Source organism: Dendrobates tinctorius, unplaced genomic scaffold, assembly GCF_039654945.1.
Source record: "Dendrobates tinctorius isolate UK_male_01 unplaced genomic scaffold, ASM3965494v1 ptg000246l, whole genome shotgun sequence".
Lineage (NCBI taxonomy): Eukaryota > Metazoa > Chordata > Amphibia > Anura > Dendrobatidae > Dendrobates > Dendrobates tinctorius.
In genome coordinates, this window is record NW_027361913.1 from 138,553 (window position 1) to 162,751 (window position 24,199).

Here is a 24,199-nt window from a genome sequence, read left to right on the forward strand (position 1 = left end):
ACTGGCAGGGCTGTGGAGTTGGAGTCGAGGAGTCGGAGTCCATTTTGGTAGTCGGAGTAATGGAAATTGAGGAGTCGGAGGTTTGGCTTACCGACTCCACAGCCCTGGTAACTGGCACTTAAATCATGCACTTCTGCATTCGAATACTTTAAGACTACTTTTTGCACATGAGGTAACATTTTACGAGAACAGAGAAAGATCACTTCACAATACAAATTACTTTTTATCACCATTAATTGCACTTTTAGACATCCATTGCCCGCCATGGACAATATCTGTCTTAGTCTATTTAATCAGTCTGAAATGGTCCGCTTTACTCATTGGAGTCCGCAAAAATAGCACCATGTAAAGTCAGCTTTATACTCGCACAGTTCTGCCACTTACCATAGACAAACACTAGTGTGGCTTCACTGGTCTTAAATCAAACATGGATATAATACTACCAATGGTATATTGGGGTGCACAGATATCTCCCAAACCGGATGGGAACAGCAATGCAAGATTAAATCAGAAATTAAACAATTACTATATTTGGATGCTATATTATGGTGATCCGGATCATCATTTTCTATTTCCAGCTTCAATTACCATATCTGTATATAGAGGTATTCATATTCACGCTGCAGGGCACATTGGAGAGATATCAGGGGGATTCACTGACAGATGTCTCTGACACAAGTAAAAAAAAAATCAATAGTATATACACACCCAAAAAGTAAACCTATGTATTGGACCTGACCAATGCAAAATGCAGCGGTAACTGTTTTTTCTGCTCCATATATAGAAGGGTACAGAGAAAAGTAGATCAACATTGTACAGTTGGCCATACACTTAAGAAAAAAAGTCGCCTGGAACTAACTGTTGATTTCAGCTCACTATTTCAATTGAAGGGAGAAAGCGAGATCAGACATGTGGGCCAAAGCTTCTCACATTAGAATAAAAAAATACAAATAAAACCATAGTATATAGATAATCCAGTGCCTTGTGAAACAGGCAGCAGCACTGTAAGGCACAGGTTATAAGAAGGTGATTAATAGATAAATTCTGAATCACAAAAAGGTACAATATCTGCATTATGAACACTTAAATATAATGAAACCATTTCTGAGCTTAGAACAAATGGTAATACAGTGAAGAGCTGTGTGTAAATCTACACTACACAGTGCCAAAAACATGCCAACCATAGAAGTACCATACACGACAATGCAGCTAATGTACACATAGTATAAAACAAGTCCAGGAGCAAGAAATTAGAAGCCCATCTGGTAAAATGTCTCCAGTGAGAGAAGGCATGTTCTTTTGAAATGCATTGCTTGGCAATAATCTACAGCAGGAGTCGGCGTGCCATGCAATATGCATGTCCTATAATAACTGTTACAGGGCTTACACGTTGTGATATTAGGCCAAATGTCTACAGGGCTTACACGTTGTGATATTAGGCCAAATGTCTACAGGGCTTACACGTTGTGATATTAGGCCAAATGTCTACAGGGCTTACACGTTGTGATATTAGGCCAAATGTCTACAGGGCTTACACGTTGTGATATTAGGCCAAATGTCTACAGGGCTTACACGTTGTGATATTAGGCCAAATGTCTACAGGGCTTACACGTTGTGATATTAGGCCAAATGTCTACAGGGCTTACACGTTGTGATATTAGGCCAAATGTCTACAGGGCTTACACGTTGTGATATTAGGCCAAATGTCTACAGGGCTTACACGTTGTGATATTAGGCCAAATGTCTACAGGGCTTACACGTTGTGATATTAGGCCAAATGTCTACAGGGCTTACACGTTGTGATATTAGGCCAAATGTCTACAGGGCTTACACGTTGTGATATTAGGCCAAATGTCTACAGGGCTTACACGTTGTGATATTAGGCCAAATGTCTACAGGGCTTACACGTTGTGATATTAGGCCAAATGTCTACAGGGCTTACACGTTGTGATATTAGGCCAAATGTCTACAGGGCTTACACGTTGTGATATTAGGCCAAATGTCTACAGGGCTTACACGTTGTGATATTAGGCCAAATGTCTACAGGGCTTACACGTTGTGATATTAGGCCAAATGTCTACAGGGCTTACACGTTGTGATATTAGGCCAAATGTCTACAGGGCTTACACGTTGTGATATTAGGCCAAATGTCTACAGGGCTTACACGTTGTGATATTAGGCAGATGTCTACAGGGCTTACACGTTGTGATATTAGGCAGATGTCTACAGGGCTTACACGTTGTGATATTAGGCAGATGTCTACAGGGCTTACACGTTGTGATATTAGGCAGATGTCTACAGGGCTTACACGTTGTGATATTAGGCAGATGTCTACAGGGCTTACACGTTGTGATATTAGGCAGATGTCTACAGGGCTTACACGTTGTGATATTAGGCAGATGTCTACAGGGCTTACATGCCGTGATATTGGCCAAATGTCTACAGGGCTTACACATTGGGATATAGGCCAAACGTCTACAGGTCTTACACACCATGATATCGGCCAGATGTCTACATGTGGTGTGGCTTTGTGTTTTACACAGAATTTGTCATCACAGCTGAGTAAAATCATTTGGGCCCTATATGTAGTTACTTAGTAAGGAAGAAATTTAGTGCTTAGTCCTGGCCCCTAGTTTTCCTTCTGATGCAGGTTCCCATCTTAAGCACATGGTCCTGCTGTTACTGGGTCCAAAAACCCCATCCTCACACAGAAGGGCAATAGCTGCGAGGGTAAACTTAAGGGTAATATGTTGGTATAAACAAGCAACACTGAAATTTACATGTTATTAACCCCTTTCCGACGCTGGGCGTAATAAGCCGACGTCAGAATCCCTCCCTTTGATGTGGGCTCCAGCGCTAAGCCCACATCTTTCCAGGCACCTGTCAGCTGTTTTGAACAGCTGAAATGTGCCTCTAACAGTCATGGGTGGAATCGCGATCCACCCGTGGCTGTTAATCTGTTAAATGCCGCTGTCAATCTGACAGCGGCATTTAACTCGCGCTTACTGGCAGCGTGACAGAAATCCTGCCCATCGGTGACCCCTTCACATGATTGCGGGTCACCAATGCGTCAGCATAACATCTAGAGATCTGAAGCAGACCTCTATGGTTGTCATTGCCAGATTGCTATGAGTGCCGCCCGGTGGTCGGCACTCATAGCAAGTGAGCATTTCTGCTACACACAGGTGATCTGATCGACTGTGTGTAGCAGAGGTGATCAGATAACTGCAGCTTCTAGTCTCCCATGGAGACTGTTGATGCATGCTAAAAGGTGAAAAAAAAAAAAAGTTTAAAAAAAAAATATAAAAAAAAAAAGTTCAAATCACACCCCTTTCGCCTCAATCAAAATAAAAAAAAAAATTAACATATTTGGTATCGTCGCGTTCAGTATCGCCCAATCAATATAAGAAAAGAATTAACCAACCCGATCACTAAACGGTGATTTGGTTGCCGCTACATTGCAATAAAATGCAATAACGGGCGATCATAAGATCATGTCTACACCAAAATGGTATCAATTTAGACGTCAGCTCGGTGCACTAAAAAATAAGCCCTCACACAGCCCCAAATCAAGGAAAATGGAGATGCTACAGGTCTCCAAAAATGGCACCATTTTATTATTTTTCTCCAAAGTTTGGATTTTTGTTTCACCACTTTAATAAAAAAGACCCCACACGTTTGGTGTCTATGAACTCGTAATGACCTGGAGAATCTTAATGGTAGATCAGTTTTAGCATTTACTGAACATGGCAAAAAAGAAACAAAAAAGTGGCATACAATAGGGCTGTAAAGGACAACTTATATGCCAAACAAAATGTCCAGAGACTAAGTTAACAGAACCAATGGTGAAAATAGAAAAATCAGATCAATACTGATATACACATTTTGAGCTGGCTTATTTTCATTATAATCATTACTGTCTACCTACCATGGTGGAAACAGACACTGCACTATGTCCTGGTGGATTAGCAGATTCCACCCACAAATCTGCAGCAATTTACATTACAATAAATGTATATGAGGTTTGTAAAAACCACAAAAGTGGAAAAAATTTGCATGATCATAGCAACTATAAATATTCTGCATGCCCAGGAACATGCACAGCAAGCTCCAGAAAGCATTACATACAGTGACTTGTGAAACTAGTCACCCCCTTGGCTTTTCACCTATTTTGTTATATTTCAACCCGTGTTTAAATATTTTTGTAATCCATCAGAACTAAATAGTTTAAGTTGGTGAAGTGAGAAAAATATAGGCATAAGTTAAATTTATGGGATCAAACAACTACAAATTGGCATGTGCATATGTATTCACTCCTTTTGCTACGAAGCCCCTAAAAATTTCTGGTGCAAACAATTACCTTCATAAGTCACCTGCTTAGTGAAAGTCCACCTGTGTGCAATCTAAGTGTCACATGGTCTGTCAGTATACACACGTTTTCTGAAAGGCTACAGAGGCTGCAACACCATTAAGCAAGATGCACCACTAACCAAACAACACCATGAAGACCAAGGAGGAAATCTCCAAACAAGTCAAGGACATAGTTGTTGAGAAGTACAAGTCAGGGTTGGGTTATGAAAAAAAAAAAAAAACATCCCAATCTCTAATGATCCCCCAGGAGCACGATCAAATCCATTATCATCAAATGGAAAGAACAAGGTAACACAACTAACCTGCCAAGAGAAGGCTGCCCACCAAAACTCAGCCCGGGCAAGGGGAGCAAAGAGGCAGCACAAAGACCAAGGGTAACCCTGAAAGAGCTGCAGAGTTCCCAAGCAGATATTGAAGTATCTGTCCATATGACCACAATAAGCCATACATTCTATAAAGGTGGCCTTTATGGAATAGTGGGCAGAAAAAAACCTTTTAAATACAAAAATTGTAAGGCTTGTTTTGAGTTTGCCAAAAGACATGTGGGAGACTCAAATGTATGGAGGAAGGTCCTGTGGCAAAAAGAGACCAAAACTGAATTTTTTGCCAACACGGTAAACGCTATGTCTTAAGCCAAACACAGCTCATCACCCCCAAGAACACCATCCACACTGTGAATCATGGTGGTGGGACATCATGTGGGGATGTTTTTCAGCAGAATCAGGGAGAATGGTACAAGTCAGGGGGGGAAGATGGATAGTGCGAAATACATTGATATTCTTGAGCAAAACCTGTTTCAGTCTGTCAGTGATTTGAGACTTGGACGGAGGTTCACCTTCCAACAAGTAAATGACCCCCAAAGCATACTGCTAAAGCAACACTAGTGGTTTAAGGGGAAATGTGTAAATGTTTTGGAGTGGCCTTGTCAAAGCCAAGACCTTAATCCAATTGAGACTCTGTGGTCAGACTAGAAGATTGCTGTTCACCAGAGGAAACTGTAACTTGAAGGAGTAACTTGAAACTTGTAACTTGAAACATGTAACTTGAAGGAGTTGGAGCAGTTTTGCATTGAGGAATGGGCAAAAATCCGAGTGGCAAGATGTGGAAAGCTCATAGAGACTTATTAAAATTGACTTGCAACTGTAATTGCCACAAAAGGAGGCTCTATAAAGTACTGACTTTAGAGGGTGAATAGTTATGCACACTGAAGTTTTCAGTTTAGACCTATTTGTTGTTTGCTTCACAATAAAAGGAAAAAAACAAATGTTAAAAATTGTAGGCATCATCATTACATACACACGTGGTCAAAATTGTTGGTACCCCTCTTTTTGGTGACATGGTGTGTATCACACTCAACATGGACCAGAGTGTGGAATAATGGTTGAAAAGCAATGTCTGACTTTCATTTGTTCATTTTCATAGATTTTTGATTTATTATTACTTTTGTCAGATTCAAGTTACTTCTGTCAGATTCAAGTTACTTCTGTCACCATTGTGGGTTTTTCTGTCATTAAATGAGGGGTACCAACAATTTTGACCACGTGTGTATGCCTACAACTTTAAACATTTTTTTTCCTTTTATTGTGAAGCGAACAACTAATTCCAAGTTGTGAGATAGTAAATACTTTCGCAAGCCACTGTAGTTAAAACCTGCAGGTAGGTAACATGTCGATTTAGCTGCCGAATACAATGCAAATCATCCACCATGTCTACACATGTAATCTTTACTAGGGCTTGTGGACACAACCATATTTTTGTTCCAAGTGCCATTTATTAAAAAAAAATTAAATCACACTTGGATCAATGTTATTCAATGAAGCAGCGCAGATTAACTTTTTTTCTTAACTGAAATCTGTTGGTGAAAATAAAAAAATTGCAGTATGCACGACTCACCCATTCAAGTCTATGGGTATGAGTAAAGAAAGAATCAGATACCAGAGCCACAGTGTAGCATCTGATTTTTACAGATACATTGCACTTCTGTAACATGAAACTGTAAATGGTCCTGTAAATGATTAACAGATGCTGTAAAAAAACACAGATTGTATATGGACGGCACATGGATGACAAGTGAGAAAATAAATCGCCCCACTTTTCTGGATGAAGCTCTATACGATCGTGTGAACCTACACTTTGGCTACGCTCACAAGATCGTGTAAAAAACAAAAAAAAAAAATCCAATTTTCATAAAAAATATGCTGGTTAATAAAATTTATGAGATGAAATATAGCTTCCTATGATAAAGATGATGTCCAAATTTAGATACTCTGACTCCTTGGGTCCAGCACCAATTTCCCACCGCTGCTCTGATTCCGGTGATGTCAGGTCGCCGCTCTAGCCAGTCCCTGAGCTAGCTCAGTGTCGTGTGACGTCAACGTGAGTGCATAAGCCCCGTGCTCAGGGATTCACCAGAGCAGTGACGCACACTGTTGGCGTGATGTCACCGCCATAGCAAAACCCTGGGAATGGAGCAGCGGCGAGAAGCTGGCACTGGACCCAGAGAGGGCAAGTACCTGTTGAGCTTGTAATTTTACAGGTTGGAGCCCCACTTTCCTGAAAGTGGATACCCTTTAAGAATTACAATGTATCCATAAAAATTGGATGATAAACAGATGATGCATATGGGATCAGATTTTTATCTGAGCACCCAAGAAATGTGGGAGATACATACTCTACTCTTAACAAATATGAAATTTACCAACCAATGTTTTTGGTTTCATCTGATTCAATACTGATTATATTAGAAATCTCGTCCAAAAGAAGAAATCGTTGGAAAGGTGCAGAAGACACTGCCGACCTGCCGAGTTTCACTAGATATAAAAGACTGGCGCTCCTTTAATTTGTCCTTTAGAAGCTTTAACTCCCCTTTTAGGGGAATTGCACCTAGAAATGGATATGCAAAACCGGGAGCAGTCAGGAACCAAATTTAAGGTGTCCAATGATAAGAAAGATAAAGTGACTATCATAAACTCACACTCAATCACCTAACACCATTGAATTAGCACTTTTTTCACCTGCAGTAGAATTTTTTTCAGAGTTTTCTGTAAATGAAAATCAGTTCAATACAACTCATTATCTCCCAACCTTATGTCCGTGTCTTGTGAATCTACCATTTTCAACACATGCTGGACTTGTAGGAACTTTCTGGCAAGATGACAATAAAAAGGAATACTTTTTGATTAAAAAAAAAAATAGCTATGTGGGGATTTAAAGGAGTATTCCCATCTCAAAATGATGGCACATCACTGGGGTAGTCCATCACTTAATAATGGGAGGAGTACAGCTTCTGGGAATCCTAAGAACAAAGAGGCCACAGTACATCGGCCCCTTGTAGGTTTCTGCTTGCACGGCTAAACTCTTGGCCAAACCACTGTGCAGAGAACCACAGCCAGACTCATTCCCTTTAATAGGGCACTACTGTAGAAAGACTTTGCAGAAGCCCCTGCGCTGAGTCAGCATTGCTGAAGCTTCGATCAAAAGGTCCATCAGGGTCCCAGGGGTCAGCCCACCAAAGTGATGACACATCCTAGTCATCTGCCACCATCTTCTGACTTGACTTGCCAAGAAATGCTCATGGAGTCTGCCTCACTTCACGCGACGCAGTAGTTACATACAGAGATTCTCATTCATAAAAAATTACAATTATCCAATCGCTTTTGAGGCCTATTGCATCCAAATGTTGGTTACCGACAGATAAAATATGCAAAGCACTAATTTTATCAGCCTAAACATCATTGAAAGTACCATGAAGGCACATGCATGAAAAATGCTCTAAAAAGTAATAAATAGTACTTTCAGAGCAGAAAATACAAAAACAACAAAAACAATTAAAAAAAAATAAATATATGTAAACAAAAGCTCTAGTGCTATAAGAATATATAAAAACCATGTGCTGCAGTCATTTATAAACTAAACCGCGTTTATATCTAAAAAGCAACACCCAGTACCAAAAAGAGTAAAAAAAGCCATACAAATGTAACAAAATGGATCATTGTATCAAAAACAATACTACTGGTAATAATACTACAAAGTGTGGCCAAAAAGCAAACCCCATCTGTAATTTATGGCAGTGGATGAGAATAGGTAACGGCAGATGGCACCGTATTCCCCTTAGCATGAGCTGCACGCTGTGTGAACACTTTCCCTGGATCCGCTAGGTGGAAGCCTCCGCATTTCGGCAAAGACTGTCACGTGGTCCCTTCCTCAATGCTTTGCAGTACAACCCTTTGCTTCTGGATGCCAAGGCTTCTGTTTCCTCGGTTTAACCCAGAGGTCCCTGGCAGGGGCTGCGCAGTGGAGGGCTTACGTAATGCTTCTTCTCCAAACAAGATGAGTTTTGCATCCATCTCGATTGTTTTGGCCAAACTGAAGGCATAGCATTCTAAGGACACTGCGGATGAGGCTTCTTCTTCTTCTTGCGCTTTTTTAGCATCTGTGGACACAAGCACGTACATCATACATTACATGTTTTCTACAGTTAACCATGGGGGTCTCAGGGAATGGTCACCCAATTTTTGCTTATCAGGATGTGTCAGGTTGAAAAATCTATGGTGAAAAAATAAATTTGTTTGGGGCTTTTTTTCAGCTTACATCCCATTTCAAAAGGAAATTTGGTTAAAAGAACTGACAATTTTTTTTCTCTTTTATACAACGCAGAAAGAAGCACTAAGCTAACAATAGGCGTTCTGCCATTTCAATAAATTGCAAACTTATGATCCCATATAAAAATCTTCATCATTGACCTTTGTGGGAACCCAGCCTTAAAAGTTATGTATACCTTTACACAACATTTTTGTTGTTTGCTTTTTACTTTTCATTTGCAAAGTTAAGACACTTTATAAATTGTCTTCACCAAAAATTTCCACCATGTTGTTGTTGCAGTGTGTCCAAGTCCTTAATGTAGCTCAGTAGTTAGCAAAACAAAATACACATCCGTCATAGCACCTGCTCTTGGCTGATCTCTCTGTCACCACAAGACTCCCCAGAGTGGAGAGTGTGGAAAGTATCTACAGTTACGGGGAAGGTAGAGAAAACAAGGCAGCTGATAAGGAGGTAAGCATATAGAGAGCAAATGAGTGCATGTATAATAGCTGTGAGTACAGCGGCACCTTGGATACACAAAGCTCATAAGCTCAAAGCCTGAATTACATAAAGGAAAATTCTCAAGAAATCTGAAACGTACATCATGGTGTAAAGCAGGGTTCCCCAACTCCAGTCCTCAAGAGCCACCAACAGGTCATGTTTTCAGGATTTCCCTTAAAATTGCACAGGTGAGATCTGCTCATCTGCACAGGGAATAATTCCACCACCTGGGCGATACTAAGGAAATCCTTACAACCTGACCTGCTGGTGGCTCTTGAGGACTGGAGTTGGGGAACACTGGTGTAAAGTAACAGGGGGAATCTTAAAATTGTACAAAGGAATGAAGATTGAAAACGAAAAATAGTCAGAATAAGCATAAATAAACTATAATAAATACTGAAGAAATAACTTCAATCCAAAGAGTAAGGCCAAAGCCTGACAACAATTAGAAAATGGAAATGCTCCCATTGATATATTAAACACAGAAAAAATGGAGCAGAGAACACCATCCAATAAAAAGCATTAATTTATTGATTCAAACAATTGAAAATACAAAAGGGTATACATACCAATATTGGCTTATACAGTAAAAAGGAAAAGGAGGGATACTAAGGCCAAAACAGAGGTACACATGGTGATCTAGCGACCAAGGGTTATAAAGTGTATAAAGCGACAATATGGTACAACATAATAAGTCCCGGGCGAAGTACCCATACTGGATATAATAAATATTGTCTAAAGCATTGAGCAAATCAAGTGCCCTTCAGCATCTGACTAATGTTACTTACCCATGATCACCAGTACCCCCTTTGAGAAAGCATTTAACGCGAAACGCGCGTCAGGGGGTCACAGAAGGGCACATTGGCGTACTGGCGATCATGGGTAAGTGACATTAGTCAGATGCTGAAGGGCACTTGATTTGCTCAATGCTTTAGTCAATATTATATCCAGTATGGGTACTTCGCCCGGGACTTATTATGTTGTACCATATTGTTGCTTTATACACTTTATAACCCTTGGTCGCTAGATCACCATGTGTACCTCTGTTTTGGCCTTAGTATCCCTCCTTTTCCTTTTTACTGTGTAAGCCATTATTGGTATGTATACCCTTTTGTATTTTCAATTGTTTGAATCAATAAATTAATGCTTTTTATTGGATGGTGTTCTTTGCTCCATTTTTTCCTGTGTTTAAAGGAATGAAGATTGTGGACTGAAGCTTAGTGCAATTTTATTAAATAAAAGATATGGTGGTCCAACACTCGGCAACCCAAAGGATGAGCTGTTTTTAGCAGTGGCTACAGACGTGAACAGTGAACTGTGCTGAAGAGCAGAACTATAAGGCCGTTCCCCAACAATGCAGCTGTTAAAGAAAATGTGATCTGAGCTGCAGTACCCGAAAGTGGCCTCTCTAGTGTCCTAAGTTAGCCCCAAGAACTTCCGCGGGCTGGAGCTCCAGGTGTCAGTGAAGATGAATCCGGCACTCAAAAGTAAAATATAATCTAACGTTTATTAAGCCATAATCCACAATGTGACATTTCAGTCAACAATTAGACCTTCAGACAGGATTATGTGCATAAATGGACCCACAATGTAGTGACCGCTAGTCAAAATGGCATGTAAAGAACGCAGAGGGTCCCAAAAGGAGTAGTGCTGCCAACGTGGTATCACTAGGAAAGTGTTCAAGTAATGGAGATCCAGGTGTCAGCTTAACACTGAAGGTGCCAGATCCCAGACTCCCACTGATCTGATAAAGATGAAAAATCCTAAGCAGTCCTATTCCCAGATATGCCACTGGAAAAGAAATTAACATGGCCATCTGGAAGCCTTAAATGTTTAGCTTTCCTGATTTATATGTGCCGTAGTAAGCACTTTTGAACATTGGTTTAAGTTGTGGAAAATGGTATCATCTGTCAAATTTAGCACAAGTCATTCCGCAAGTTATACAGTGAAAACTAATGGCAGCATTGAAGTCTCTACTTTGTAGGCAATGAAAACACCTTAAGTAATAACCTTACCATTTTTCTGCTCCACTTCATCTTCAAAGGTTACTGAACTTTTCCTTCTAGAATAGAGGATACGAGTGTGCTGGGCACTGTCAGAGCTGCAGTCATCTAGTAGCATGACGTCAGTGCCTAACCAAAGGAGGAGGGAAGAAAACGGATTGATTACTAGTGTGGGGTACTATGATCCCTCCTTCACTGTTAAACAGTTTGCTGTAAGTTCACTGAACACTTTCGATACCAACCATAGCTTCCTACACTAGTGACTGGTGGGGGTCCCAGGGATCTAACATTCATCATCTCTCCTGTGGAAAACTAATAATTGAAAGTGAGAAAACCCTCCTTGAAAATGTTTTTTCCAGGATTCAATAAAATGTGCCCACATCCACAAATGTAACTAAAATAAATGATATTCACCATTTTACTCCCCGCTATGCTAGTACTGGGTCCAGTATTCCTCCCGCTGGTGTAGTTTACCTTGACTGCTGTGGGGACATCTCATTTACTGGGCGTCACGCAGCAATCACATGGCGTACATGGAGTAGGGCTAGGCGAAAATCCTAAAAGTCAATATCAACTCTCTAACGAGCCTTCTCACATGACTTAGGCAGCCAGTAATCAGATGTGATGTACATTGCTAGCTGTGGGTAAATTCCCTTTTAGGGAATATCTATAGCCAACGTTCTCAAGAAGCGGACGCTCAAATGTTATTACTGGAATACGGATCAATGCAAACGGCAGCTGAATAAAGCTTCAAGCTTGATATTAAGCAAAACACAGGATTTCCCGAGGGAATGAATTGCTTCAGGAAATCTGGTTTTGAAGCCAAGTTCCGGAAACCTGGAGGCCGAGGCACCCAGTTTTTTTGACAAATGACTTCCAGATACAAAGAGAGCCAACAATATTTCTCATTATGGATCAACAAGTGGATGACACCAGGATTGCCGAACTCTAAGGTTTTATTTTAATCATGGAGTCAGCCAGACCTACTAAGCGTTTCAGTGGTATTTGAGGGGGTACCACAAAAAAAAAAAAAAAAAAAAAAAACACAAGAAAAACAGGAATCTACTGGTGGACACTTTTAGTTCTGGCTTCTGCCTGGTGAATACTCACGAAATTCTTCCTATTCACTACACCAGCCAACAATGATGGCGAATGTTGCGTTTGGCTCCAAAATGACCAATCGACAACATTTGTCATACATTAAACAGCCTACAAAGAAGCTACCATGACTGATTAAGAATACCTCTCCTAATTTAAACAAGGTGAAATGGGAATTGATGATCAACCTTGTTCTATTCCAGATGTCCTTGGAACCGCCTGAACTGATGGAAATTTGTCAAGCCATTCTGGAAGATTACCACTGGACCATTGATGAAGCCGTGGAGTTGATTTGGGCATGAAATAAACTGCAGAAAAATTGTGTCTCAAAACAACCGTTTACAATGTTTTTTCCCACAAAATGAAACAAAACTACATAGCTGCCCTTTGTTTGGCTGTTTTGTGATTGCCAATTCACACAAAGGATACTTTTTGAAGAAATAAAAATCACTAGAGGCAAATGCAACTTTCCCCAACGACGTCGGCTACCATACTAATGATATAAGTCTGTACTACAAGCGTCCCGCCTTCCAGAGAAGTCCTGTTACTTTTTGGTACACTCTTCTAGAATGTACATCTGACTTTTAGCAATAACATCTACAAAAAGATGTGATCATAACCTAAGACTGCAAAACAAGTTACCTGAATCATTGGAATAGTTGAAATTAGTGTTTGTCGTAGTGCTTGGGTGATCCGAATCCTTCCCACTGGCTATCAGAGCAGTCAGATGTGGGGATAATCCAAGATCTATCAAGCAAAATGGGAACATTAGTAAAAAATGCACATAGAAAAGCCAACCTGACTGCTGCAGTACTCTTATATGTTCTGTATGTCGTAAATGGTTCTTCAGTTGCTTTTACCGGTGATCCTATTAGAAATACTGAACATTCGTGACGTTCGGTGCTGCTGATGGAACGGATCTCTGTACCGATTGCCAAAACACATGCCGAGAAGCTCCTTGCGCACAGTTTTGTTCCAAAGTCCATAAATAAGAGGATGGCAAATTGCACTTGAGAAGGATAGCCATGTAGCCATAGTCTCTACGACTGGAGAAACACTGTTTTTCCCCCATAAGGCCTCAGTGCTTATAACAATCATGTATGGCCCCCAGGTAAGCACAAAGGCCCCCATTACAACCAGTATTGTTATGAAAGCTTTGCACTGGTTAGCTGAATAGACAACACTGGAAAATCCATTCCTTCTGCTTCCTGACGACGACGTAGAAGTGCTGGAATTCTTCCTCCCGTTCTTTTGGGCCGCTTCCTGTACAATTATAACAGTTCCACAGTGGATCTTCCGAGCTTTTATGCGAGCCACTCGAAAGATGAACCCATAGCAAATCATCATAGTGATAAAGGGTAGCAAAGCACACCATATCTGCCAAAAGGCGGTGTACCCAGCTTCCTTGTGCCATGCTGCTACACACATCCACTTAAAGTGATCAAACTCCAGCGAAGACCAGCCAAAAAGCGGTGGAAGGCATCCGATGAGGGAATGAAGCCACACATATGCTATGGCCAATACTGCCCGGTTTCCGGTTATCTTCATAGGATATACCATTGGATAAAGAACCGCATAATACCTACATGAAACACAGAAGGAAAATTATTGCTCACTTTCTTGGCATCATATATCGAAAAATCAGTGTCACATCACATCACCAAGGATGCATTGAGTGAGGGTAGAACGATTATGGCAATGTCAAACTTATTAAAAAAAAAATACTGATCTGTAAAGCAGTAAAAGAAAAAGTTAAAGGGAATCTGTCAGCCCTTTTTTGAGATATCATATAATGATATCATTCAATTGTGTGTCACATAAGGATTCTCTTAGTACTTTTGCTTCCCCCTGACCCCGCACCTTTCATGCATAAATACCTTTTTTATATCGGTTTAGATGTATGTAAACTGCCACGGTTCGGTCCAATGGGTGGGGCTTATTCACCTGCTACCCCACTCCCTGTCTTGCTCTGCACAAGAAGAAATGCGTAGAACAAGACAGGGAGGGGGAGGGGGGGGCGGCAGTTGAATAAGCCCCGCCCATCGGACTGGACAGCGGCAGTTTACATACCTTTTTTATATCGGTTCAGATGTATGTATGCATGAAAGGTGCGGGGTCAGGGGGAAGCAAAAGTACTAAGAGAATCCTTATGTGACACACAATTGAATGATATCATTATATGATATCTCAAAAAAGGGGTGACAGATTCCCTTTAAACATTTGGTTTGTGTTGCAATTTTTTGTGACCTGTAAGGTTTATTTTTCCATTCCTAGATCTGATTGAGTGTGTGGTGAGCAGATTTTATAGATGCAATTTTGTAATACACAGTAATTTTTGACAGCTTTTTATTGCATATTTTTGGGCAATGCGACGTCTGGAAAACAGCATTTCCATAGTGTCAATTTTTTTTTACTTATAGTTTGTACTAAATTTACTTATTCATACATTGGACTTTTAAGGATGTGATGATACTAGATATGCTGATTTTTTCATTTTCCTATATTTGAATTGAGAAAAGAGCCAATGATACAAACTATCATATTTAACAACTTTTCATTTAATTTTCCCCATGATCAGGGACTATATGATGCAATACTCCAGTACTATTTAACAGTCAAGTGCCCTGATAGCCACTGACTGCGTCATTTAAAGGGAATATGTCAGCAGGTTTTGCTGCGTAATCTGAGAGCAGCATGATGTAGGTGCTGAGAGACCGATTCCAATGATGCATTATTTACTAGGGTGTGTGTTGCTGATTCAATGAGATTAATGTTTAAACATTAGATTATCACGATAGTACTAGGTGTCTTGTGCCTCCTAGTCAACTGCTCAGTGTAACCCGGCCTCCACCAATGATTAGCAGCTTTCTTTCCAATGTACACCAACCAGCTACCAATCAGTGATGTGGGCGGGGTTATAGAGCTCAGCATTCACAGCACTGCTATATATGCAGTACATAAAACAGGAATTGTATCAAAATGACCACATGTAGATGAGCAAGTGACACATTGCTTTAATCAGGGTCTCAGCCCCAACATCATGCTGTTCTTCGATTAGACAGCAAAAAACCTGCCGATTCTCTTTAAGGGTATGTGTCCACGATCAGGAAGAGCAGCGTTTTGGACAGATCTCACCTGTGCTGCATCCAAAACGCTGCGTTCTACATTAGAAGCACAGTGGCTGGGATTTGTAGAAATCTCATGCATACGGTGCTTCTATTTAACGCTGTGTAAACTCACCCCCGTGCAGGTTTAAAAGCCGCAGCATGTCAATTATTTGCTGCCGGGACGCTAGTCTCTGCTTCGCAGTCTCACCCATAGCCATTCATTAGATTCGGTACATCCGCATGGTTCAATGAAGACATGCGGGTTTACCCGCGTGATTAGAACGCAGCAAAAATAGCAGCGTTTTGGATGCAGTGTATTTTCTGATCGTAAGTGGTTAAATATCAGCAAATGGAGCCAAGTCCAGGCGCTGGCTGTACAACACAGCCGGTCACCGCTGTGAATAAGACAGGTTCAACTTACGTCATTGGGTTGCGGAGTCATTAAGTCTTAAACAGCATGTTTCAACCTAGATTTTCCTCATTACTCTTTTGTGCCAATACTCTGGAAAATTTGTATAATCTCAGACTAGCTTTTAGCACAGGACTCTAGAAAAACTGGAATCTCTTGAGACTATGATTAGCCAATATTCCAAAACTTTTTATAGTCTCCTCATTAGTTCCATTGGATAACAGGAATATCATTGTACGTGGGACATCGTCATCTTCTGTATGTGATTACAGTTTTAGCACCAGACTAGAAGGGTTTTTAAGAAATGTATGGCACAAAGAAACACTTGTTCCTTCTAAGAGCGTCTTTACATTTTCTGGGCTGTGAGCCATGTCTTAAGTGCTTAAAGCCAATAAACACATCTGGTCGTCAGCGCTGGCCAAAACTTGACAGCTGAACTCCTACAAAATAAGCTTTGCCTTTTAAAAGTTGCATAGAAAAACAAGAGAACGTGTCAAAGGCTGAGATGCAACAGCTGGAGGCAACATACGGTACATCTCCTAGTCCTACAGAGTGGCGCAATGGCCGGCCTGTATGAAGAAAGAGTACTGCAGTTATACACTCATACACCAACCTCACAAAATAAAATTAAAAAAAAAACAAAAACAAAAAAAAACAAACACTTTTTTTAAGGCTTGGCCCATGCTGCATTCTTTTTTTTCCTGGGAAAGTGACCACCACCATGACTGAATCCTGAGGGCCCCCCATTATATAGCGTTTGTCAGGGAATTGGCCAGTTTCGAGAATTATTTCCATTACCCTGTTCCTAATGCAGATGATAAAGAAATTCAAGACCCAGATGTAAACCCAGCCCAAAAGTGGTATACAGTTTTTACAATACAGCAATAACGTAAGAGGTATAAACATTAACTGAAAAAAAATAAATAAATAAAAGAAGCAACAAATCATAAAATTGGTAGTAAAACCATACATCAGTATGCGAATAATCACTGACCAACCAATATTGGCAAACTCATGTTATATTCACACTAATCAGTATATGGAAGTCAGAATTCTACATGAGACTAGTGTCATCTAAGCATGAAGACAACAGGTATCAATCTCATGTACGGTTGTGCTCAAAAAGTTTACATACTCCGGCAGAATTTTTGCTTTCTTGGCCTTTTTTTCCAGAGAATATGAATGATAACACCAAAACTTTTTCTCCACTCATGGTTAGTGGTTGGGTGAAGCCATTTATTGTCAAACTACTGTGTTTTCTCTTTTTAAATCATAATGACAACCCAAAACATCCAAATCACCCGGATCAAAAGTTCACCTACCCCATTTCTTAATACTTTGTATTGCCCCTTCTAACATCTTTGACAGCTTGAAGTCTTTTGTGGTAGTTGTGGATGAGGTTCTTTATTTTATCAGATGGTTAAGCTGCCCACTCTTCTTGGCAAAAAGCCTCCAGTTCCTGTAAATTCCTGGGCAGTCTAGCATGAACTGTGCGCTTGAGATCTCCCCAGAGTGGCTCAATGATATTGAGGACAGGAGACTGAGATGACCACTCCAGAACCTTCACTTTGTTCTGCTGTAGCCAATGACAGGTCATCTTGGCCTTGTGTTTTGGATCGTTGTCATGGCGGAACGTCCAAGTACATCCCATGTGAAGCTTCCGGGATCATGATTGTAAATTTTCCTCGAGTATTTGCTGATAACGTGCTGCATTCATCTTTCCTTTAACTCTGACCAAGTTTCCTGCCTTTGTAGGTCACACATCCACAAAACATCAGCGATTCACCTCCGTGCTTAACAGTAGGAATGGTGTTCCTTTCATCATAAGCCTTGTTGACCTCTATCCAAATAGTTCAATTTTGGTCTCATCACTCCAAATTACCTTGCTCCAGAAGTTTTGAAGCTTGTCTTTGTGCTGTTTTGCTTATTGCAGATGAGATACTTTGTGGCATTTGCGCAGTAATCGCTTTCTCCTGGTGACTCGACCATGCAGCCCATTTTTCTTTAAGTGCCTCCTTATTATGCATCTTGAAACAGCCACACCGCTAGTTTTCCGAGAGTCCAGTATTTCAGCTGATGTTATTTGTGGGTTTTTCTTTGCATTCTAAACAATTTTCCTGGCATTTGTAGACAAAATTTTTGTCGGTCTACCTGACCGCGGTTTTGTTTTTACAGAGCTCCTGATTTTCCATTTGTTACTCACAGTTTAAACGCTGCTGACTGGCATTATCAATTCCTTGGATATCTTTTTGTATCCCTTTCCTGTTTTATACAGTTCAACTACCTTTTCCCTTAGATCCGTTGACAATTCTTTTGCTTTCCCCATGATTCACAATCTAGAAACGTCAGTGGCTGGATGAAAGATGCAAGAGTCTGTTTGGAATTCGGAAACTCAGCTTTTATGAACACACACTAATTACAAGCAAACAGGTCACAGGTGAGGATGTTACCTTTATTAGCTATTCAAACCCATTTAGTGCCAGCTTCCGTGCACGGTATCAGGCCAAAATCACCAGGGTATGTGAACTTTTGATCAGGGTCATTTGGATGTTTTCGGTTGTCATTATGATTTAAGAGAAAACACAGTAGTTTGACAGTAAATGGCTTCACCCAAGCACTAACCATGAATGGAGAAAAAGTTTTAGCGTTATCATTCATATTCTCTCTAAAGAAAAAAAAAAAAAGCAAAAATTCTGCCTGGGTATGTAAACTTTTGAGCACAACTGTATCTGCTGCACAAAGATAATGGCACCTAACAGTAACAGAGGTCACTGATGCTTAAAATAAGTACACAATTACTAGGTTAACAACTAAAGAAGAACGACGACACCCGGCATTGGTTCAGGTGCCATTAACAGAACATGAATTGAACCCCTCAGTGGAAGAAAGGTCAGGTACGAATTACACATATAGGGCTCATACTCACATGCGAGAAACTCGGACGAGTCTCGCACGTCAATACCCGGCACTGCCGCCGGCACCTGGATCGGAGCGTTCAGTTGCATAGAAATACATGCAGTTAAACGCTTCGATCTGAGTGCTTGCGGCAGTGCCGGGTATTGACGTGCGAGACTCGTCCGAGTTTCTCGCATGTGAGTATGAGCCCTAAGCCCTACAATGTGACAAGGATCATGTGTGGGTTGAAATATTTTGGAATAGTCTCACTCAATCAGTGGGTCCTGTTTGCGGGATGGCATCAGTACTCCATAGGAGGCCTCCAAAAGTCCGATCATAGGCCCTAGAAGTGCCTAGGAACAAATAGCTCACTTCTTTACATGAGCAGTCCGCAACTGTCTGTATATGACCCTAAAAATTATTTACATGCTTTTCCCAGGATTCATCAGGAGAATTGCATATTTCCATTATAGTCCAAAAGGTAAAAGCCTGTTCACAAGCAGTGGTTCAGGCTGACATCTCCATCATTGACCATAGGTGAATGATGGCGTCAATAAAGCCGACCATACACATTAGATGGCTGTCGGACAAACTTTGGCTCAGCAATCAGTCATCCCAGCTCCTGTACACAGGTGCTCTTGATCGGCAGAGCAATCACATGTCCCCTGTGAGAAAAGTGCCAGATCACACGTCAGCCAACCATTTTACCGGCAGAACAAGTGTTACTAGGACTTACAGAAAGAATCTGTCTGTAGGATTTTGCAAAGTAAAGTGCACATATGGCCATATTGGCGCAATGAAATGGACAAACTATACCTGTGGTGAAGAAATCTGTTCTTGTGGATTTTGTGTAATCAGGGTTTGAAGTTTTCTTATAATCTTACGTGTCTTTGGCCCTGCCACGGCCCCTGCTCCTCATCTTAATCACAGCTCCAATTTGGACATATGTGTACAATTTACTTCGGAAAATAAGAATATATACATTGGAAACCCGTTGAGTTCTGAATTTATGAGCAAAATAAAAAAAATATATATTTAAAAGGCGTATCTCCATCTCTAAGAATATTTGCATAAACTAGAATTTGCCATCACTTACAGGGGTTGGCCACTACTTGCACAGCCCCTTCTTAAATGCTGTAGTCTTTTGTGTAACAGAAAAACACCATATAATCACCTCCCACACCGGCACTATTCAAGCCATGCCAGATCCGATCTCCCAGAGCTTTCATGCCATTGTCATGCCGCTGACTGGCTGCAGCACTTACATTTCCCTCAATGAGACTCGGACGGAAGAAGCCCATTAGCAACCACAGATTGTTATTCCACGCGAGTGCTGCAGCCATTGGTACATGAGTGCGAGACCTGATGCCAGCATCGTTAGAATAGAGTTGGTGAAGTAGATTTTTTTTTTTTTTTTTTTACTTTAAATGGGACACTACAGCATTTACAAAGGGGTTGTCCAAGTAGTAGATAACTGCTGTAATGTCAGCTGTGGGTTCCCCTTCTCCTCTGCAATTCAGAAGGGCTGACTGCAGTTCTCTGCACAGCTGGTAGGGCCAGAGAAATGGTCTACTGGGAAGACCTGCGAGGGGGGACACAGGGTTACAGCAGCCGCTTCATTCTCTGTATAGGCGACAGAACCAGGGGGTCAACCCCCAGTGATAGGACATCATTAAAAAGATGGAAATACTCCTATAATAAACGCACTGGGTCCCCCTTTTCACAGAAGGAGTGCGTCATTGGTTTATCTCCATCAGTCCCTAGAAATAACATGACTATTTCGCACAGTGGGCATTTTTATGTGAGATTTGGCGATCACATTATCTTATATGAACACAGAAGTATGAAGTTAACAGATATTCTAAAGTAAGATATAGATATCAATCAGCACATTAACACCTTAAGGACTGGCCTATTTTGGGCCTTCAGCACAAAGCTCACCGCATTCCAGGGGCCATGATATTTTATTTTTTCACAAGAAAGCTGAATGATTACTTGTTATTTCAAAAAATAAATTGTACTAGTGAGTGACACAATATTGGGGCGCACATAACACGATTTTTATCAACTCTACACGGAGCTGCAGGGCTCACATGACATGGTATCACAGGAGCCCCGGGAGATCAGGCACCGCAGGAGAATATAGATTTTTTCATTTTAGTGATCGAGAACGGGTAGTCCGAATAGTGGATAGCCCCATTAAGTTATTTTCTTATCGGCACAACCTGAACCACACAGGTCAATGATTTTGCCCATCAGATACAGAGATTTACAGTTAATTGCACCTAAGCATTACTGACCTGTCAATGGCTATAATCCCCAAGGTAAGCATACTGGCAGAACTGATCAGCATGTAAAGGAGGCCAGAAAAATTGCACCACACCACCCCAAAGATCCATTCTCTCAGGATTGAGCTCACAGCGACAAATGGAAGCACCAGCATAGACAGGAGGAGATTGGAAAGTGTCAAGCTGAACACAAACTTATTACTGAGAGACAGCAAGTAGGACTTCTTGTACAGTGTGATCACGATGACGAGGTTGCCGAGACATATCAGAATGTCAATGACGATTATGGCAATAGATTCAGCTACAATGGTCGCTCCGTTTTCTGTGCTAGACTTTGTTTCCACGCCATTTCCTTCAGAGGAGTTGATGCTCATTGTCAATCACAATGAAGTCTTATCTGAATCATGCTGGGACCCTGCAGGGAAAAACACAAATTTAATTACTGGGTGTTAAATAATTGTAATTGTAAAATTATTCTCTGGAATGGGGGGGGGGGGGGGGGGGATTCTAAAAAATCACAGTCATTTAAATGCAAGAATTTCAGTTGAAAAAAATGTAACATAAATGAAGATGACATTGAGGGCACATTCACAAGGTCAGTATGTGGTCAGTATTTTACATGAGTATTTGTAAACCAAAACCAGGAGTGGGTGATGAATACAGAAGTGGTGACGTGTTCCTATTATACTTTTCCTCTGATTGTTCCCCTCCTGGTTTTGGCTTACAAATACTGAAGGTGTGAATGTGGTTTAACTGTCTAAAAACCAAAGCATGATTAGACATTGGGTGATTTGTGGCTCAAGTCCCTGATATCACATAATGGCCAGGTAGTTGCCAAGTTTCAGACTATAAAGGGCATGTCACACTAAGAGATATCGCTATAAGACCTAGGCTATAACACGGTTGTTCTTTTCCATCCACTACTCCTGGCCTGGCCACAGGTTTTAATACCCGAACTAACAGCGTCATAAGTCTTGATCATGACCAGGCGTCATTTCCTAGGTAACTTTGGCCAATTTTTATGTTATACGGGACCTTCACAGACACGAAAAAAAAGTAAACATTTTTCTTTGCATGTTTTAACATTGGAGGGATTTTCCAGGACTAAAATATTAGTGACCTAACATTGGTGGAGGACATCACTATCAGATTGGTGGCGGTCTCAGACTCGGGACCCCGATCAACCCAGCTGTTAGAAGGTCCAGTAACTGACGCACAAACAGTGTATGGAGCCAGAACAGAGCAGTACACTGTAGGAGCCTGGGTCACAGCAGATTAGCGGCCATTGACTTTTACATAATAGGTTAAATCAGTAACAAATTTGGAAGAAAAACAGTTGGAGGTTGTGAATATATATATATTTTACAAGGGTAGCCTGTCTGCTTTTACTGTTGATACACTGCAGCCTTTTGTCTGCCGTACACCTTGGGCAATCTCCCTGGTGTATGCCTTATATATGACGTAAACAATGGCTTCTCAGGAGAGAAAATGATGATCATAGGCCACTCTCAGTCTAAAGTGATTGGCAGATAACAGGGGGCTTGTTCATGCACACAGAAAATGTAAACAAATTTGCGTTTAGGTTTAAGGTGAAGATTTCTGAAAGGCAGAAAACCTGTCTGAACACTGTGGAAGATGAAGTAGAACAGAAAGGCAAGCATGTCATATGATGTGTCGGAGCAGATTTCATACCTTATAACAATAGATTTCCCTATTTTTTGTCAACCAGCTAAGTGCAGGAGTAATATAATGTACAACTGTCAGGGAAAGGGGGTTCAAGGATTTTTTAAAATTTATTTGGCAAACAAATCTAAAATAAAGAACAATTACTCTTCTCCCACGCTCTGCACCGGGGTCCTCTCTCTCCCGCTCCCCCCTCTGCACCAGGGTCCCCCCTCACTCCCCTCCCCCTCCGCGACGGGGTCCCCTATCACCCCCCCCACCGGTCGGGGTCCTCTCTCACTCCCCCCCTCCCTGCTCTGCACCCGGGGTCCTCTCTCACTCTCCCCCCCCCCCCCCGCTCTGCACCCGGGGTCCTCTCTCACTCCCCCCCCCCCCCCGCTCTGCACCCGGGGTCCTCTCCCACTCCCCCCCCCTCCCTGCTCTGCACCCGGGGTCCTCTCCCACTCCCCCCCCTCCCTGCTCTGCACCCGGGGTCCTCTCCCACTCCCCCCCCTCCCTGCTCTGCACCCGGGGTCCTCTCCCACTCCCCCCCCTCCCTGCTCTGCACCCGGGGTCCTCTCCCACTCCCCCCCCCTCCCTGCTCTGCACCCGGGGTCCTCTCCCACTCCCCCCCCTCCCTGCTCTGCACCCGGGGTCCTCTCCCACTCCCCCCCCTCCCTGCTCTGCACCCGGGGTCCTCTCTCACTCCCCCCCCTCCCTGCTCTGCACCCGGGGTCCTCTCCCACTCCCCCCCCTCCCTGCTCTGCACCCGGGGTCCTCTCCCACTCCCCCCCCTCCCTGCTCTGCACCCGGGGTCCTCTCCCACTCCCCCCCCTCCCTGCTCTGCACCCGGGGTCCTCTCTCACTCCCCCCTCCCTGCTCTGCACCCGGGGTCCTCTCCCACTCCCCCCCCTCCCTGCTCTGCACCCGGGGTCCTCTCCCACTCCCCCCCCTCCCTGCTCTGCACCCGGGGTCCTCTCTCACTCCCCCCTCCCTGCTCTGCACCCGGGGGTCCTCTCTCACTCCCCCCCCCTGCTCCGCACCCGGGGTCCTCTCTCACTCCCCCCCCCCTGCTCTGCACCCGGGGTCCTCTCTCACTCCCCCCCCCCTGCTCTGCACCCGGGGTCCTCTCTCACTCCCCCCTGCTCCGCACCCGGGGGTCCTCTCTCACTCCCCCCCCTCCCTGCTCTGCACCCGGGGTCCTCTCCCACTCCCCCCCCTCCCTGCTCCGCACCCGGGGTCCTCTCTCACTCCCCCCCCCCCTGCTCCGCACCCGGGGTCCTC

At 42.4% G+C, this 24,199-nt stretch overlaps 1 protein-coding gene across 3 annotated transcripts in view; it reads right to left on the reverse strand.

The window, feature by feature from the left end:
* Window positions 1-3,596: 3,596 nt before the first annotated feature.
* Window positions 3,597-24,199, reverse strand: part of GPR161 (G protein-coupled receptor 161) — a 28,065-nt gene continuing 7,462 nt past the window's right edge. For 2 of the 3 annotated variants that reach the window (XM_073557253.1, XM_073557251.1), the window contains exons 2-6: window positions 21,266-21,668; window positions 13,415-14,136; window positions 13,197-13,301; window positions 11,469-11,585; window positions 3,597-8,803 (exon numbers count right to left, since the gene is read on the reverse strand). In XM_073557253.1, coding sequence (XP_073413354.1) covers window positions 8,559-8,803; window positions 11,469-11,585; window positions 13,197-13,301; window positions 13,415-14,136; window positions 21,266-21,627 — 1,551 coding nt within the window. In that variant the 5' untranslated portion in view covers window positions 21,628-21,668 and the 3' untranslated portion in view covers window positions 3,597-8,558. Of the gene's footprint in view, window positions 8,804-11,468; window positions 11,586-13,196; window positions 13,302-13,414; window positions 14,137-21,265; window positions 21,669-22,945; window positions 23,088-24,199 lie in introns of those variants that run through there. The other variant, XM_073557252.1, reaches the window with a different exon arrangement.